A 13,506-nucleotide genomic window follows, 5' to 3' on the forward strand; every position below is an offset into this window, starting at 1 on the left:
CCGTTTGCTTTCTATGTGTGTTCTATATATCTGTGTCTGTGTTCTATGTCTGTGATGTCTCTGTGTGACTGTGATGTGTGTGTTTACTCTCTGAACGGCTTCCTCTTCCTGTCATAATGACATCACTTCCCTGCAAAACCGCAGGCAGCGATGTACATTACCGCAGGGAATAACGCAGGAAAACGCAATGAACCGCACAGAATTTGCTGCCTGCGTTATTCCCTGCGGGATTTCACGATTACATTGCAGTCAATGGAGTGAAATCCCGCAGCAACGTGTGGAAAAGAATTGACATGCAATTGTTTTTGCTGCGGGAATCCCGCAGCAAAACATGCAGCTGTCAAATTCCGCCTAGTGCGCACAGGATTTTTTTTTCCCATAGGTTTTGCTGGTGATTCACTGCAGAGATGTTATGAACATTTTCTGCAGCGAAACATGCAGCAAAACCGCAGAAAATCCACGGGAAAATCCGGTAAGTGCGCACAGGGCCTTACAGGGAAGAAAAGATTTCTGATGGCAGGTACTTTGGCTCTCTAGCAGATAAGCCACCAAACAACACAGGAGCCTATGTACAGTATAAAAAATAGGAATAACGTTTGGAACACCATTCTAAGTCTGAACTGGGTGCAAAAACCTAAAAAAAAAAAAAAAAACCTAAAAAAAACAAAAAAAACATCACTATGGGGGAGATAAGGTATGCACACCAGTGACTATGTAAGGGGAATACATGAAATAGCAGAAACTGCTGTGTGAATACTGACTTGAAAAATCCAATAGCTATATGCAAGAGTGAATATGTGAAAAATGGAATCTGCATTACTGCCATGAACATATGAATAAAGAGAAATTTAGCTACTGAATTGATCAATGCAATAGAGCCCCAACACTACGCCAAAGTATTTCTCTACGTTGGGGTCCCTAGCTTGTGTGTGTCCTCTCAATTCAGTAGCTAAATTTCTCTTGATTCATATGTTCATGGCAGTAATGCAGATTCCATTTTTCACATATTCACTCTTGCATATAGCTATTGGATTTTTCAAGTCAGTATTCACACAGCAGTTTCTGCTATTTCATGTATTCCCCTTACATAGTCACTGGTGTGCATACCTTATCTCCCCCATATATACAGTATAAATGCCGGACTCTGGAGAATGTTGAATAAGGGGTACTTCTCAAATAGTGAGATCGCTGCTGAGTCACGGTTTTTGTGACGCACCAGTGACCTCATTAGCAATCTCGCTGTGTGTGACACTGAGCAGCGACCTGGCCCCTGCTGTGAAATCGCTGATCGTTACACATTGTTCTGGTTCATTTTTTGGTCATTGGGCTCCCGCTGTGCAGCACACATCGGTGTGTTTGACACCTTACCCAACCACCTCGTTCGCGACTTACGTTGGCGTGCATCTTTGTTGTTTTCCGCGCCCTCTCTGTTCCGACTGGTGATTGCTACTGCGTTCGGATTGGCCGCTTCCATCCTCTGTTCTGGCTTGTAGATCGCAGTACATTTCAGAGGGCTGAATTCACTTGTCCCAGACCGCGTGTAGCAGCAGATCGTAATACAGTCCATTCTGTATCGGGACTGTAGGATGGACTGTAGGATGGAGAAGGATGGAAGCGCTATTATGTTGCCTTCTCTAAAGGCAAGGCCGCCCAGTCACAACGCAGTTAGGACCACCAATCGGAGCAGAGGGGGAGCGGAAAAGGCAATGTAGATGCACGCCTATGTTACTAATCAAGATTTGAATCGTGTTATGTGACAGGGTCCCAGCGACCGCCGTATCGTTGCTGCGTCATTGGAAGATCTGACTGTTTGACAGCTCACTAAACGTACCAGCGATCCTGACCAGGTCGTATCATGGTCGGAATCGCTGGTATGTTGTTTAGTGAGACGGTACCCTAAGTCAGTGATCTTGCTGTGTAAACACGTCCATGTAGTGGTTTATGCTTTAAAGTAAATGTTTGTATAACTTCAAGTCATATTTAGGGCATAAAATTATTGAAGCCTCAATAATGATCTTACCCTTTGCTGGTGCAGACCAGACCTTCAGCACAAGGGCAATGTGTCACACCCAAATCATAATCTGCACCAAAGGTTATCAGCTTTAATAGGATACTGCTCTGGCTACGACATTGGTCTCCTTCAGATGGAAGCAGTAAACATATAGGGAATGGAAGCGCTGTGAAGAGAAGACATTCTGGGGTTAACGCATAGGGAACAACAAGTAGGACTAAAAACTTATAATATTGAGCTACAATCATTCAGATATTGTATTGAATAATTTTAAAGAGGTTGTCCAGTCACCAATAAAAGCTACATACAATGTTAATAAGAGTAATAACCTCCATACTGATTTCTTCCATTCCTGCACTTCCTGCATCCACCGTTGGTCTGTTCTTCCTACTCCAGCGATGATGTGTCAACACCGATATGTGACCACCTCAGCCAATCACTGTCTGCATAGATGACCTCAGTGGCGATGACATGTCAGTACTGCAATCATTGATTGGCTGCAGACATCACATGCCATACTCAACATGTCATTGTCGGAAAAGGAAGAACAATGACCAGTGGAAGACCCCAAGAAATGTGAGTGTGACGCCCTGGGCAAGCCAGGGGTCACAGGTCATTGCACCACCACACCCTACAACCCCAGTTAGGCACATCAGCTAACCAGAAATCCTTGTTGCCTTCCTCCAGGAGCTGGTGTTCACACCAGGGGGTGGGCCAGGCGGTTGGCTCCGCCCACCGAGGAGTTCACAGCTCTGGAGGCGGGAAAACCAGGCAGATAAGCTAGGGAAGTGAAGGAGTAAACAAGTAAAGTGAAGTGGTAAAGGAGGAACGTCAGAACAGGGACAGCTTGTAAAGCCTGAAGTTGGTCCGGGTGTGTGCCCCGGGCCGAGTGACAGCAAGGTCAGCAGACGGCGGTGATAGTCCGCAGGGGTGACTGCTCGGGAGTTACTGGAAGGACCGCGGACGGGTGGTGACCCGGCGGTCTGGAGCAGTGTGCAAAGGACAGTCAGCACCAGGGCAGGGGCCTCTCGGACCCCGGCAAGGCTAGGAGTCGCCATAATCTGCAGAATCCGTCAGTGAAGGGGACGTAGATCCCCCAACAACCAAGTCCCGATTGAAGGCAACAGCCCAACCATTACAGTAGAGACACCGCCACCGCCAGGGCACCAGTTTCTAAGGGCCAGCGCCTGCGGGCAAAGAGTAGAGCTCCTCCGGTCCAGCTTGAAGCCGGGGAGTGGGTTACCGGTGGGAACCCATCGCAACCACAACCAACAAAGGTGCAGGAAAAGGGACATCACCGTCACCTTCTGGGGAAAGCAAGTGCAGCCGTCCGTGGGAACCGTCTTTCCAGCCGTGTGGTTTACCGAGAACTGTGTCACCGTCTCAGGCTGAGTGAGTACCACAGTGCCGCAAGGCACAGCGCTGCCCCCGCGTCCCTGCGCCCACCAGGCCCTGCATCTCCCACCTCATCCCTGGGCCCCGGGATCACCAACCCCTACCCACGGAGGGGCAACACAACAACTTGCTGCTCCACACCATCACCCCCGGGATCCCCATACAGAGCAGTGGTGGTGTCAACAAATCACCACAACCGTAGGTGGCGTCACGGACAATAGACTCTATCCCACAACCCAATCCCCTTTCACTCACGGGCGAGGAGCGCCGGTCGAGAAACCCCGGGATCCGGCCCACCGCTCGAGCCACCACTGAGCAGCAGCAGCCGGACCCGAGCAGAGGGGTGAGCGCAGTGCTGACACCCTCCTCCCCGCCCGCGACATGAGCACCAGTGAGAAATATGTAAAGAGATCTGTACAATAAGTATTACTTTTATAGCATTCTATTTGTAAATTTTTGTAAGTATCTGGACAACCCCTTTAACTAGATAAACAAACAGCTTTTCAATGGGGAAGTGGAGAATTAGCTCCTTGCTACAGCAATTTGTGGAAACAAAGGATTAAGTGTGAGTGTGTCTCACTTTGGGGAGACCTCTGGTGTGACTGAGACCAGAAGGTCACAACACCTTATTATGTGGAGATCTATAACTTGTATTTGAGTGAAACTACTTTCTTTTACTGCTGTAGGGGTTAAGGACTCTTTCCTATCTGCCTGTCCTTTGCAGCCTTGACCTCAGGTGCAGCTCTTTTGAGACCACTCCCCTTCACTCTAAAAAGTCACATGTCTCACCATCTGATGACAGTTATAGAATCTCATTCTTATGCTGACACTTTGGAAGCCTGTCTCTGAAAGAAGCTGTGGAGTCATGACTATTGCAGCTGTGGTGTTTACCTGCATTTGTGCTTTCCTTTTTAGGTCTATCTTCCAATTATCTACCTTACCGCGTGTTGTTTTATTACAGTGGTGAGACTAGTGTTCTTGCTGGCCTTCTCACTAGCCAGGGTGAGTTCAGGGCAAGTGAGAGCATAGGCACATGGCGGCGACGGGAGGAGGGGGGGAGGACCCTTGCAGTGACATTAGGGAGCACAGGGTACAGACACAGGTGAGTTGCAGAAGGTTACCCTTCTCCGGTCTCCCTAGGGACTTCCTTCTGTACCATTCCCATTGTTAACTTTGTGTTGCGCTGCACGCTGAGGGTCTGTACGCTCCAGAGTAACACCAGGCCTGTTGAAATCCTACATGTCCAATCCTTCTTTCAATCTGTCATTGGCAGACGGTTTGGACACCCGCATGGTATAGTCTGCTGGTCTCCTTTGATGTCAATGGGCAGCCAGTTCTACGAATTCTAGAACCACTAATAGACTCTATCTATAGGGAAGAAACCCTATAGACATAACATCCTTGAGCAGCTGAGCAGAACATGCCTTATATTAGGGGAAATGATAACTGTCAGCAGACAGCGCCCGCCCGACAGCGTCCGCCCGAGCTCACTTGTCTGAATAGGGACAATTTCCTAATAGAATCCGATTCTCTTGTTTCAATAACAAATCTTTTAAGTGTGTCAGTAAATACTGGAGAACAAGCTCACAATGAAACAGAATACCCCTGATATTCTGCCCCCACAATGGACAGATCCTAATCTCCGGTGATGCATCAGGTTTTGTTGCATTTGACTTGGGAACAGAACAAAAACAACTAAAACAGACTGACAAGTTAAGATATCAGATTTCTCTGTTTGCAGAGCTCACATCTTACAAATACGGTTTTATGTCCTCTCAAAGTAGGAGAGTACAATGTGAGGTATTATGTCCTAAGGTGATAAATGCTTATGCCGTGTAAAAATAATGACATGCTGTGAGCCACTGGAAAGGCCCTTTTATATGGGCGGATTTCTGCGCATAACGCAATGCCTATTGACTATGCACAAGTTGAGCAGCGCGCTCCTAGCTAAAGTATATTGCAGCACAGAGACCCAACAAATTGGTGTTGCATGGCAGTGACGTAATGCCATAGCTGACCTCTGTGCCGGCTGCAAAGGAGGGTGCCGCGAAGTGGGGGAGTGCAGGAAAGGGGGTAGAATATATATTTTTTCAATGCGTTAAAGAACAGCAATAGAAGATGGACATATATACCAAATTGGAGGACATATATACCAGGATGGGGACATATCTACTAGGAAAGGGGACATCTATCACAGGAAGGGGCCCAGGATAGGGGACATATATACCTGGAAGGGGCCCAGGATAGGGGACATTAGTACAGGATGGGGGAAAATATACTAGGAAGGAACCCAGGATGGGGGGAATATATACCCGGGAGGGGACCAGGATGGGGGAAATTAGTACAGGATGAGGGACATATATATCTAGCAGGTGCCCAGCATGAGGAACATTAGTAAAGGATGGAGTGCATATATACCAGGAAGGGGCCCAGGATCGAGGCCATATATACCTGGAAGGTGCTCTGGATGGGGGTCATTAGTACAGGATGGGGGCATATATACCAGGAAGGAACCCAGGATGGGGGGAATATATATCCGGGAGGGGACCAGGATGGGGGAAATTAGTACAGGATGAGGGATATATATTTATAGAAGGTGCCCTGGATGGGGGTCATTAGTATAGAATGGAAGACATATCTACCAGGAAGGGGCCCAGGATGGGGAACATATATATCCGTAAGGTGCTCAGGATGGGGGACATTAGTACAGGATGGGGGACATTACTACATAAAGGTGAAGAGGGCAATACATATGTCTTTATAGGAATTAGAACCCTACAAAAGCTCATACATATGCTAAGGGGGAGTCCAAATAATGCATCAGGCTCATTGGATTCTAGTTACGGTACACCACTGGCTGGAAGTAAGGATTTGACCCCACAGACCCCTGATCTGAACATCATCAGGTCTCTCTGGGATCACAGGAAGAGACAGAAGGATTTGAGCAAGCATACATCTAGAGAAGATCTGTGGTTAGATTTCCTAGATGTTTGGAACAATCGACTCCACATTGGTTGAGTGGTAGGCTTCTCACTTGGGATGCGAGAAGTCGTGGCTTCAAATCCCGGTCAGAGTGCATGGACTCTAAATGGCTTTGGGCAATGGTTTGTTCCAATGCCAATACTCGATGATGACTACCTGTTTTCTGGGGGCAGTCAGAGAAGGGAACAGGCAACTACAGGAGGTAGTGAGCTCTCCATCAATGTAGATTTCCAAGTGTAAGATGAATAAACATACAGCTGGGATGATTTAGGAAAACCTGCACTGTCAGGGGGTTGGACCCGATGACCCTTGAGGTCCCTTCCAACTCTACCATTCTATAATTCTATGATTCAATACCGAGAACCTATAAAAACTATGTGCAAGTGTACCTAGAAGAACTGATAGTTTGATCGTGATTTGAAGGCATACTACTACCACTTCAATTTTTTAAAGCATTTTTAATTTTCAGGAATTTTTCCCATGCCTACCTAAAACTTTAACACAGTAATGGTCAAAATATTCGCCATAATCTGCTGTCAATAGCAATGTCCAAAGTGAGAACAGGTTGCAGAAAACTGATTGCTGAGTCGTAATTTTAGTACATGGTTAGAAAATACCCTATGCTCCCAGTTTGCGGATAAGAGGAGGATTTATAATTTGGATTTCTCATCCACGGGCTGTGAAAAAATAATTATTGATTGATCAATTGATATGGGACTTGGACTTTAAATTCACTGTATGTCTATTGGTTCTGTGGATTTTCACCACAGATATCACATTTTGCAGCAGATAGGGTATGATCCATGAACAATCTGCAACAAGTGGATTTTTCTGAGAATTTGTCACAGCTGGAGACGAGGTGACTAGTCCAAGGGGTGTGTTGCCGGATTCTCCATAGCAGCTACCAGACACCTCTGTCTGAAAAAGTATGGTGTCAGAAGTGTTGAGATCCAGTTGAACTTTCCACATATATAGCTAGGTTTAGACAAGGTGACGCTGACTGTCTGTCCCATCAGAGTACCAGAGGATCTTTTGGTGGTCCCAGTTTATGACTCCTTGGCCATTTGAGCCAACCACTTGGAACTCTGGTCAATTTCTTTTGATTCGCATATTACTTATATTATTTATTGCATCTTATTAATTAAGCTTACTGAAATTGGAATTAAAACAGCTCATGGGAAGTCATTGAGGTTCCCCCAAAAAAAGGGTAACCTTTCAGACTTCGCTCAACCCCAAAGAGTTGACGAATCTCAAAGGTGAACCTCTTGTAAAGCAAGACTTGGCCATCCATTTTTATGACAGTAAAGTCCTGTGGTGCAGAAACATATTAAATGGCCAGCAATAGATTCTGGCCTGTTAAAAAAAAAGTGTGGCTATGCAAAAATATTCCCTATTTCCAGGAAAACAATTTTGGAAATCTGCAGATGGATAAAATATAATTTGCACATCTAACAGGCTAAAGAAATGACAATTTAAAGTGGTTGATTGTTGAGATCAAGTTATCACCTGTCCATGTGTACGGGGTATCTCTACAAGAGGTGTGCGTTGCCATTAAGATACAGTAACCCTGTTTCAGTTCTCTTGGACTGGCCGGATTAGCTGACACTACTTGTTTTCTCCTCTGTGTAGTTGGTCTCTTGGTTTAGGCTGTAAAGAGCGGGAAAAAGCAGGGGAGAAGAGACACTGTTTTGTGGGAGGGGACAGGTTGTTGGAGAAGATCACAAGACGGGAGGAGAGGAACCATCCCGTGGTAAATCTTGGAGAACTGTGATGTTGGAGGAATTATGGAACCGGTGCAAGAGCCTTACCGTAGCCAAACTGTGAGTGACCCCTGAGTGAAGCAGTGTACAGCCAAACAGAGAGCAAGAAATCCCAAGGCTGGCAAAAGCCAACCTAGGAGCCAAGAAGGGAGAACAAATGCCTGACAAAGGAGCAGAACCTTGGAGAAGTGCATGCCAGGCTTGACACCGGGACTGAAACCCTAGCAGCTGGACTGATCTCCCCTTCAGCGGTACTGTGAGTCAGTACTAGGTGCACTCTCTACAAGACCTAGTGTAGGCCTTGTCAGCTAGAGCATCCACGCGGCCCTGTTAGCAGAGGCCAGTTAGGTTGTAGTGTAGGGTAGCAATTGTATTCTTTTTGTTTGTTCTGTAATTAATCTTGCATCTGTGATAGTTGGGGAAACGTGGGGTTTACCGGCCCCAGCTAGTAGCCAAAACTTGTAAAATGTATTGCTCCTGAAGAAGCTACCGGGGGGTTCCACTGAGGGCAGAATGAGTAATCGTGCCCCCAACTTGCTCTCTCCATGAAACAGGAATTGGATGAATACTGAGTTTAGCGTGGGACCTGTTCTCCGATGTTGTGTTCTTGTTTCCTTCAGTGTAGCTCCTTCTCTCACTAAATCAAAGACAGACTCCCAATGTTTATCCAACATTTGGTCTTTATTCACTTTAAATACATCTTCTTTTCGAGAGGAAAGGCACAATTTCTTCACCGGGCGAGTCATACATTCCCTCACAATTCCCACTATCACGGCTGACAGAGACCCCCACCGGCTTCCTGGATTGCCGGATCTTTTCTCTGCAGGTTTGGACATTTCGGCCATGCTGATCCTCACTCTGGGAGTCCCTCAGCAAACACTACATGGTGACAGTCCCTAGGACTTAGCCCCACGCTTTCTGCGTCCATGCTTTTCCACGCCAGTCCACAAGCCTCAGGAGCAGCCTTCTGTTCCTCAGGAACCGGTGTCTGTCCAATAACTCTGCACAGCCTTTTCTCTCCCTTGTCTTCTTCACTACTACTCCTTTCTAAACTATGGTACATCTCCTCCTTTTTCTACTCTTTGCTGGGCTCATCCACTTCCCCTCAACTGAACTATAGGGATACTGTGCCACCTTGGGTGGATGGCGAAACTACACCCCAACCCAGCCATTGCATACAGTTAATTATCCCGTACCCTATATATCCCTTACATGAATGAGGCCAGGTCGTCGGGGAGATTAATGGAGGTCCTGTCACCCCCTTACACTCCCACTGCTTTTTCCGTTGTTGTGTGTCTTGCCTGTAAATAAAGCTAAACCCTTGTTTCTGTGACCTCAGCTTGTGTTTCGTAATTGTACTCTGCACTGCAGTGGTCTGTTGGCCATCACTACACATGGGTGATAATTTGGTGAACGTAGGGTGTCTGAGCACCGTAAGAATTAAATAGAAGCGTGCATGCTCAAATGATGCTCTGTTCATTCCATGTGTAGCTGCCGAGCGTTGCGCTCTGCTTTTTCCGGCTGCCCATAGAAATTGAATGGAGTAGCTGACAAGCGTCCCACAATATGCTCCATTTTGTATTGGGGATCAGCACGCTAGCCATTGGAAAGGTGATAACTTGTTTTCACTGAGTTCACTTACTCTCCGTTCTGGAGCAGCAGTAACCAGGAGCGCACTGATCTTCTGCCGGATCACACCTTGCTCTGCTACTTTCGGTGCTCAGACGTTCAGTACATTTGCTCAGGGCGCAGACCCACCCAGGACAGCACTCTTCATCTTGCTGACAAAGCTGATCCGGAGATAAAAGAACAATATTATATGGTTCATACGTTATACGAAATGCTTAGTGGTAGAATATTTACTGGCGGGGTGACATTCCTTCCAACACAGCAAAACAGGCGACATGTCATCTTTACAAATTATTACTATTTAAATTCAAGATTTAGCTCTTATATCTAATGTAGGGTATGGTGTCTCCTTGCAAAGGGGGGAAACAAGTGATCTTAAATAAATAGTGTGCAACTATCTGACGGAACTGGAAAAGATGAACAAGGGGTCTACAATAAATATTGTGCAACCATATATATATATATATATACAGTGCCTACAAGTAGTATTCAACCCCCTGCAGATTTAGCAGGTTTGATATGATGCAAATAACTTAGAGCCTGCAAACTTCAAACAAGAGCAGGATTTATTAACAGATGCATAAATCTTACAAACCAACAAGTTATGTTGCTCAGTTAAATTTTAATAAATTTTCAACATAAAAGTGTGGGTCAATTATTATTCAAACCCTAGGTTTAATATTTTGTGGAACCCTTGTTTGCAATTACAGCTAATAATCGTCTTTTATAAGACCTGATCAGGCCGGCACAGGTCTCTGGAGTTATCTTGGCCCACTCCTCCATGCAGATCTTCTCCAAGTTATCTAGGTTCTTTGGGTGTCTCATGTGGACTTTAATCTTGAGCTCCTTCCACAAGTTTTCAATTGGGTTAAGGTCAGCAGACTGACTAGGCCACTGCAACACTTTGACTTTTTCCCTCTTGAACCAGGCCTTGGTTTTCTTGGCTGTGAGCTTTAGGTCGTTGTCTTGTTGGAAGATGAAATGACGACCCATCTTAAGATCCTTGATGGAGGAGCGGAGGTTCTTGGCCAAAATCTCCAGGTAGGCCGTGCTATCCATCTTCCCATGGATGTGGACCAGATGGCCAGGCCCCTTGGCTGAGAAACAGCCCCACAGCATGATGCTGCCACCACCATGCTTGACCGTAGGGATGGTATTTTTGGGGTCGTATGCAGTGCCATCCAGTCTCCAAACGTCACGTGTGTGGTTGGCACCAAAGATCTCGATCTTGGTCTCATCAGACCAGAGAACCTTGAACCAGTCTATCTCAGAGTCCTCCAAGTGATCATGAGCAAACTGTAGACGAGCCTTGACATGACGCTTTGAAAGTAAAGGTACCTTACGGGCTCGTCTGGAACGGAGACCATTGCGGTGGAGTACGTTACTTATGGTATTGACTGAAACCAATGTCCCCACTGCCATGAGATCTTCCCGGAGCTCCTTCCTTGTTGTCCTTGGGTTAGCCTTGACTCTTCGGACAAGCCTGGCCTCGGCACGGGTGGAAACTTTCAAAGGCTGTCCAGGCTGTGGAAGGCTAACAGTAGTTCCATAAGCCTTCCACTTCCGGATGATGCTCCCAACAGTGGAGACAGGTAGGCCCAACTCCTTGGAAAGGGTTTTGTACCCCTTGCCAGCCTTGTGACCCTCCACGATCTTGTCTCTGATGGCCTTGGAATGCTCCTTTGTCTTTCCCATGTTGACCATGTATGAGTGCTGTTCACAAGTTTGGGGAGGGTCTTAATTAGTCAGAAAAGTCTGGAAAAATAGATAATTAATCCAAACATGTGAAGCTCATTGTTCTTTGTGCCTGAAATACTTCTTAATACTTTAGGGGAACCAAACAGAATTCTTGTGGTTTGAGGGGTTGAATAAGAAATGACCCTCTGAATAAACTTTTCACAATTTAAAAAAAAAAATAAAAAAAGAGATAACATTCTTTGCTGCAGTGAATTTCACACTTCCAGGCTGATCTACAGTCCAAATGTCACAATGCCAAGTTAATTCCGAATGTGTAAACCTGCTAAATCTGCAGGGGGTTGAATACTACTTGTAGGCACTGTATATATATATATATATATATATATATATATATATATATATATACAGTATATATGGAAAAGGAGAAGGGGTCCAGCAGGAATCAAGAGGTCCGGTTGGCATAAAAATATGCATTTATTGGTAGAAAAATTGAAAAATATAACAAAGCTGGGATTAATAAGTTGCAGGAAATAGTGTGTTACAGACAACGCGTTTCGGTGGTATAAGCCGCCTTCTTCACGGTCTAAGGTTTGGACCGTGAAGAAGGCAGTGTATACCGCCGAAACGCGTTGTCCGTAACGCTAACTATTTCCTGCAACTTATTATTCACAGATTTGTTATATTTTTTAATTTTTCTACCAATGAAGCCATAGTTTTATGCCAACCGGACCTCTTGATTTTTGCTGGACCCCTTCTCCTTTTCCACATTGTTCAAGACCTACTCCCGGTCTGGATCCATGCAATATTCAAGATAACAGGAGGAATTATTCATACTGAGCTGTCACGGGTGAGCTGGTCTACACCTCATTGCCTCTATATTTTTATATATATATATATATATATATATATATATATATATATATATATGTATGTATGTACAGTAGATAGATAGATAAATAGATAGACAGGTGCCCTGAAAAGACATGTAACACTCTGAGGACTACTAAGACTATATCCATCCCCTTTCAAGCTCCTCAATTCAAACATGGCCTTAAGGTATGTACACACTTTGTTTGTGCCATTACCAAACACATATGCTCAGAGGGTATATGGCCAATGGAAGCCACTGTCTGGATGGATACCAAGGCATGCACAAGCAACTCATTGTAAAGAAACATTATTGCATACTATTCACTTTTTTGAAGTGTAGGAATGCACAGTTAAAAAAAACTATATACAGTCATACTGGCCAGATGGAGGTCAAAAGAACACACTTTTGGCCTCCATCTGGTGAATGGGAGCTTAAAGCATTGTTAAAGTGTACATTGGGAAAAATACCCTACATATACTGTAGGCCAAGTGTGTATTCCCTATGTGATAGAGCTTAGTGGGGTTGACTAAGCGCTCATCCCTTCTGCTCCCTACCTAAGGCCTATTTCAGGATCAGGTATCTGGCTCGTCACATAGGTGTGGAACCTATCTAGGGTGGTGAGGGACCTAAGGGACCAGCAGTAGGTTTGGTCAGGGGTCACCATCTTCCCCTTCCCTAGACACAGGGTTTCCTTTCCCTTCGCCGTTCGTTTGGTACTTCCACATACTTAGCGTGACAGGTATGATATACGAGTGCTACCCATGAAAAACACGGTACTTGAGTGTGAAAATTGGACATGTGAATGAGCCCTAAAGGAGGATTGTTAATTTTGGGTTTCAACATTCCCAATCATCTAACCCATCCCCCTCCCTCTATAGGAGAATATATGTATATTTGCCTTATTAGATAGCTGAATATAACTGATCCAGGTAAAAGAAAATAATGATAGGTGACTAGTTACGATAATTTTAAGACAGTGTCCAAAAATTAGTTTCTTACCATGTCATTGGTTTTGCAGTCTTGGCAGTCAGCTCTATCAGGCAACACATGGCAGTACTGGTTCTCCGGGCAGCCACGCGAATCATTGCACCCCTGCAACATGTAATGTCAGAATATAAAGCAAAAAAACAATTTGACCCAGTAATATGTATTTTATGCAC

The 13,506-nt window shown here is 45.3% G+C and overlaps 1 protein-coding gene across 2 annotated transcripts in view; it reads right to left on the minus strand.

Annotated features, from left to right (window-relative positions):
* Positions 1-13,506, minus strand: part of LOC142257206 (dickkopf-related protein 3-like) — a 50,228-nt gene that overhangs the window by 8,677 nt on the left and 28,045 nt on the right. For both annotated transcript variants that reach the window (XM_075329346.1, XM_075329345.1), the window contains 3 exons: positions 13,346-13,438; positions 9,791-9,938; positions 2,021-2,177 (listed from right to left, as the gene is read on the minus strand). In XM_075329346.1, coding sequence (XP_075185461.1) covers positions 2,021-2,177; positions 9,791-9,938; positions 13,346-13,438 — 398 coding nt within the window. The remainder of the gene's footprint in view (positions 1-2,020; positions 2,178-9,790; positions 9,939-13,345; positions 13,439-13,506) is intronic.

This window comes from Anomaloglossus baeobatrachus, chromosome 11, assembly GCF_048569485.1.
Source record: "Anomaloglossus baeobatrachus isolate aAnoBae1 chromosome 11, aAnoBae1.hap1, whole genome shotgun sequence".
Lineage (NCBI taxonomy): Eukaryota > Metazoa > Chordata > Amphibia > Anura > Aromobatidae > Anomaloglossus > Anomaloglossus baeobatrachus.